Raw genomic sequence first — 6,527 nt, forward strand, 5'->3', positions numbered from 1 at the left:
ATGGATAAGGTTTTCATTCTCCATGTTTTCCTTACCTTTCTCCTTCTTTTGGTGTTGTATAAAACAATGAAAATATCAAAATCCAAGAGTTCCACCACCAATTTATTACCCCCATGGCCATGGAAGCCAATGACGGACCTACATTGAACTGAGGGTGTGCACTCCCTCTCATTTTTTAAAATTTACTAAATTTGTAAATAAAATCTTATATTTTTATATTTTATTTTATTTATATTTATATAATTAAACCCACTAATTTTATTTTTTATAATTTGCACCCCACTGACTCAGGGTCTTGGATTCGCCACTGATGGAAGCTACCTCTCATAGGAAACTTGCACCAACTTTTTGGCTCAACTCTGCCCCATCATGTTCTAAGAAACTTGGCCACCAAGTATGGACCCTTAATGCACCTAAAACTAGGGGAGGTATCAAACATCATAGTTTCTTCGCCGGAAATGGCCAAAGAGATTATGAAAACACATGACATCATCTTTTCCAATAGGCCTCAAATACTTGTTGCCAAAGTTGCTTACAATGCCAAAGACATTGCCTTCTCTCCCTGTGGAAGCTATTGGAGGCAACTAAGAAAGATGTGCAAAGAAGAGCTATTAGCCTCCAAGCGCGTGCAATGTTTCAGGTCCATAAGGGAAGAGGAGGTATCAGCATTGATCAAAACAATATCTCAAAGTGTAGGGTTTGTTGTGAATCTCAGTGAGAAGATTTACTCACTCACATATGGAATAACAGCAAGAGCAGCACTTGGTGAGAAGTGCATACACCAGCAAGAGTTTATATGCATCATTGAGGAAGCAGTGCACCTTTCTGGAGGACTTTGTCTTGCTGATCTCTATCCTTCCATTACATGGCTTCAAATGTTCAGTGTTGTGAAGGCTAAATCTGAAAAACTGTTCAGGAAGATTGATGGCATATTGGACAACATCATTGAAGATCACAAAAATAGGAGAAGATTAGGACAATTGTTTGATACTGATCAAAAGGATTTGGTTGATGTTCTTCTTGGCTTTCAACAGCCTAACAAGGACATTCCCCTGGATCCACCATTGACTGATGACAATGTTAAAGCAGTCATCCTGGTTAGTATGTGTGTATTTATTCTTAAAAAACATGCCTTATATACAACATTTATTATCTATCTTTTATCTATTATAAAAACTTAAGTGCAAATTCATGTAATTAATGCGGCTTAAACTCTGAAGTCTTGATTAAGTTTTTTGTATCTTAGTTCTTCTATTATTGTCTTTAGTAGCCACATATGCATTTTAGGTGTCACTAGATTCAATTTCTCATTATTCTTCTTCAATGTGTCATCCTGGTTTGTATGTGTATTCGTGTTATTCTTAAAATACGTGCCTTATACAAGGAGTTTGAATTTATGTTAGACAGTGGTCTATGGTCAGGAATTTGGTTCCAATAATTAAGTAAGGAGAGTTTGGCTGGAATGTCCTTTTTGTAAACAAAATAATCAAATTTGAATTTATTATGAGAAATATGCATCGTATATATACATCGTGCTATGTGACCTTAGTTTGATGTCGTTCCATGGAAGCGTAGTATTTGTATACATTAGGCGCACTTCACTAAAATAACTTGAATCGAAATTAATTATTACCCTTTTGGTTTTATGTTAGTTAATGCTTTTTGTGCGTGTTAAAGAACTTACCAAAAAGAAATAACACGATTTAATTACTAGCAGGGGTCAGATTGTTCAAAATCACATCCCCATGACATCAACTCAAGTATTGATAAAAAAAAAAAAAAAAGAACATTAGCAATTCATTTTCATACACAATTTTTTCAATGCATTTTCTACTATATATTGATCAAATTTTATGAGACTTCCTTGGTCCATTAATTTGCTGGATGTCTTTAGTGCTGGAACTGAAACATCATCAGCAGTTGTGGAATGGGCCATGTCAGAAATGGTGAAAAATCCAAAGGTGATGAAAAAAGCACAAGCTGAGGTGAGAAGGGTGTACAATAGTAAGGGTCATGTGGATGAGACTGACTTGGACCAATTGACATACTTTAGAAACAATGAGGCTACACCCTCCTGCACCAATGTTGCTACCTAGAGAAAGCAAGGAAAAATGTGAAATCAATGGATATGAAATTCCTGCTAGGACAAGGGTCCTCATTGATGACTGCTAAATAATTGTATTTTAATAATAGAAAATAAGGTAAAATTGTCTTTAAAAATAATTATTTAGCAGTTATTTGCGCTTAAATATTTAAAAATTGATGTTTTGTTGAATTTTGGTTGCAGATATAAAAACTGGAGGTGTAACAAGCAAAAAGGCCAGAAAAATTGAAAAAAAGAAGAAAATTTGAAGCAGGCCCAGCCCAATACGCGCGTCACGCGCTAAGCCCGCGATCCAACAGAAGCACGCGCTAAGCCTGCAACATGCGAGCTAAGTGCGCGATCTACACGCGCTGAGCGAGGGGGTGTCGCGCTGAGCGCGCCTACGAAGGCCCAAAGCCCACTTCAACAGCTATAAATAGAGAGTCAGTACAAAGGAAAGAGACCACGACATAACCCTCTCCTAGGGGTTTCATTTACTCCCTCTCTCTCTTTCACCCATTCTCTTTGTAAAGCCCTCAATGGCCATGAGTGGCTAAACCCTTAGTTAGGGCCTGGCAGGCCTAGAAGCCAATGCGATGTATGATGTACTCTTCACTATTTATCAATGCAATACCAGGTTTTTCTTTCCTATTTTCTTTTCTGTTTTTATCTTGCATACTCATCTTTATATTCTGTTAGGGGTTAGATGCTCGGGACAGGGTAACTTCTAAATAAGATTTAAAGAAGATATGCGTGCATTAGTTTTAGGGGTTAAACGCTCGGAAGAGGATAACTTCTAATAGAACAAGAAAAAAAGATATCATAATAAAATCATTGCTAGGCATAGAGTGATTGCATTATGCCCATGCGTCAAAGCAAACATCTAGAATTAGATAGGTATTTGGGGGATAGATAGGTAAAATATGCTTGTTATCGTGAGGCATCAGGGACAAGTAAATGAATAGATGTGGGTGGGATAGAATCACCTGAATTGCTAAAGAAAAAATCATAAACTCATACATCCTAGGCAGGTTAGGCAAGTCAGTTCTCAACATTATCTTATCTTGAATTTATCTTTTTTTATCTAAATCTTTTATCTTTCTTTCTTTCACTTTTCTAATCTTCTACCTTTTTCTTTATCTTTTAATTTTATCTTTAATTCTTTTATCTTTTCCTTTATCTTCTAATTTTATCTTTTCTTATCTTCTATCTTTTTCTATTTTTTATTTTAAATTTATTATCTCTTGCTTGTAAATTGGGTTTGCATTAGTCTAAATACAAACAAAGTCTTTGTGGATTCGACACTCGGACTTCCGAACACTTTACTACTTGTGACAATTTGGTACACTTGCCAACGAGTCAACACTCATCAATGCTTGGGCTATTGGAAGAGAGCCTAAATATTGGACTAATGCTGAGACATTTAAGTGAGAGACATTTAAGTCAGAGAGGTTTTTGGATAGTTCAATAGAGTACAAAGGCACAAATTTTGAGTTTATTCCATTTGGTGCTGGAAGGAGGGTGTGTCCAGGCATTGCATTTGCCATAGCTGACATTGAGTTGCCACTTGCTCAGTTGCTTTACCATTTTGATTGGAAGCTGCCTAATGGAAGCAAACTTGAAGAATTTGACATGAGGGAATCATTTGGGCTTACTGCAAGAAGAAAAAATGGACTATGCTTGATTCCTATTATTTACCACCAGCTAAATAAATAGGTCACCTATTTAAGTATGCATGCCATGTATTAACTATCCTAATTAAGTTATTTTATTGGTATATATGTAGTGCCACTATGAAAGTGGCTTGATTTACTTCACCTATAATACTTCGGCTCCTCATGCTTATAGACATTAAGATATATGGTTTTTAATTATAAGGAGTAAGGAATCAAAATTTAATGAGTAAAAAAGTATGAATCCATATCCAAAAGGATAAAGTGCAACGAAGACGCAAAACCAAACTGGGTAAAATTATAAGGACTAGTTTCGTGTGTTAATTAATTAACCATTATTAGATTATTCTTTGATTCTATTTGTAAATGGATAAATATTTGAGGTTTGTGTCTCTGAAAGTCTTCCATAAAACATGTGGCTATATATATATTCCATTTACAAGGCTAAACTCAAAGAGGATTAAGTCGAGGAATGCCCCCCAATGATCATGTTCAAAAGTAAATTCGGGAAAATAATTATGAATTTGATTTTATTAAGGAAAATGGTATGAAACAAGATTTTTAGCTATTTAGTTTCAACTCTCTCTGGCTTGTATATAGAGTGATTAACAAGGGCTAATTCAGGAGAAACAAGGCAGAAAATAATTTTCTGATAGAATATAATTCTACTATGAAAGTGATTAATTTGGTTGCAAAGTATTGCCTTGTGTTGCATTCAGATCATTATTTATTAGCTCTACCGTAAATTATAGTCAAGCTTATATTATATAAAACTTGAGGTTACGGTTATCAATAATGTCAAACCAGCACAGATAAACTAATAAACAGTTAAATTATGTAAGTAGAGATGTTGATTCCTATTCCAGTCAAAGTAGACCATAACTATTTTAATTTACCTTTCTTGATATTCTTGTATATAGGAGGATACAATTGATGACAATCCAATATTCAATATGGCCTGAAATAAAACCTTTCTGCAAACTTAGCCACATATATAGCTTTCTGTTTAATATCATGTGGAGCTTTTTGGATCAACTACACTTCCCTCTTCATCTTTTCCTTCCTATTAATATTCATGGTGTATAAAACACAATATTCAAGTAATCACATACCAAGAATCCCATAAAAAATTTGCCCCAGGGCCGAGGAAGTTTACCTTATATATAGGGAACTTATATCAAATTGGTGGCTCCCTACATAACTCCTGAGAAACATGACAAACAAAATATTTTTTGGATTCATAATAAATATTCTTGTGTTCATTTTCTGTATTTTTTTTTTTTGCATTAAGTCTCTAATTAAATAATATTTTTTTTTTGGTTTGACAAATTTTTAGTCCCTAATAAATTAGTAAATTTTATTTTTATTACCTGTTAAAAAAATTTATTTATTGTTAGTCGTTTTCAAAAGGATTAAAATCATTTTAAAAAATTTATTTATTGTTAGTCTTTTTCAAAAGGATTAAAATCATTTTAAAAAATTATCAAGGAATAAATATAAAATTCATTAAATTATCATGGATTAAGAAAAAATATTAAAGACTAAAAATAAAATTATTATTTTATTAGAGACTCAATAAAAAAAATTATTTAAAAATAAACATAAAATTTGTTTATTTATCATAGAACTAACACATATTTTATCCTTTTTTATTTAGTGAAGAATGAAAAGAAGACAAAATTACAAAAACAGAATCACACATGAAATTATCAAAAAATGCTGCATATTATGATTCAAACACCATTGAGCTATTATTGCAAAAGTTTGAGATCTGTATAAAAGGACTCTGTCATACATTTGTTGTGGCTTGTATTGGTGTTTTTTCTTCGTGCATGAAAGATGTTATTTTACAAGGGATTGTGTATGTTAGTTAAAGAAATAAACAAGGGAGGTTAATATTGTTCGATCACTTAAAAATTAGAGGGGATATGTGTCATTTTATAGAGATATAAGAGGAAGTGATTATAATTTTCTCAAAAGAAATTGACCTCAAATTACTTTTAATAATAGTATTTAAGAGTACATATGTAAGATCTATCACATATTATAGATTTTACTTAATGCTCCCTCATTTCCTGCACAGGGATTAGTTAATTTATAATTTTTTTATGAGAAAAAGAGTTATATAATAGTATAAAATATTTTACACAGTTTATATATATATAATAATTAAGATATTAATATACAATAAAATATTAAATGTTATAAAAATGATACTAAAATTTTATATGATGTATACTATATTTTGGTATAGATGCATCAAGTTTGTGTTTCCTTAAAATTTCATACTTCATAAAAAATGTATCCCATGAATATTATTTCCTATTTAATATTTTATATATATTGTTAATTGAAGAAATTTGAGCATTAATCAAATAAATTAATTTGAAATATAAAAATCTTCTTTAATTGAATAAATAAGGGAAAAAATGATTTGAACTAAAAACTTATTTCAAATGGGAGAATGTTATTATTGAAACTTAAAATGTTCTTTAACATTTGAACATGTTTTTATCAATAATGTGATTCAGGGATTTAATATTTCATTTTTAAATTTTAAATTACATGAATCAAAACATGATCAGTTTATGGTTGCTCTGCAAAACTGATATAACTTAATACATTTTTCCTAAAAATGATATATTGTTAACTAAAAAAATACTAAAAAGGAATAAAATAAACTAATTGATAATTTTTCGTAGTTACATTAATGATCAATATTAGAATTTTTATTAAAAAATATTAAAAAATGAATGAAATAATTGATTGAG

At 31.4% G+C, this 6,527-nt stretch overlaps 1 protein-coding gene across 1 annotated transcript; it reads left to right on the forward strand.

Annotated features, from left to right (window-relative positions):
• On the forward strand, positions 1-2,163 carry LOC100777744 (cytochrome P450 71D10). The gene is made up of 3 exons (XM_026126828.2): positions 1-9; positions 318-1,097; positions 1,884-2,163. Exons 1-3 carry the CDS (start codon positions 1-3, stop codon positions 2,094-2,096), a joined length of 1,002 nt encoding a protein of 333 aa, XP_025982613.2. The 3' UTR covers positions 2,097-2,163.
• Positions 2,164-6,527: the final 4,364 nt, after the last annotated feature.

Source organism: Glycine max, chromosome 18 (assembly GCF_000004515.6).
Source record: "Glycine max cultivar Williams 82 chromosome 18, Glycine_max_v4.0, whole genome shotgun sequence".
NCBI lineage: Eukaryota > Viridiplantae > Streptophyta > Magnoliopsida > Fabales > Fabaceae > Glycine > Glycine max.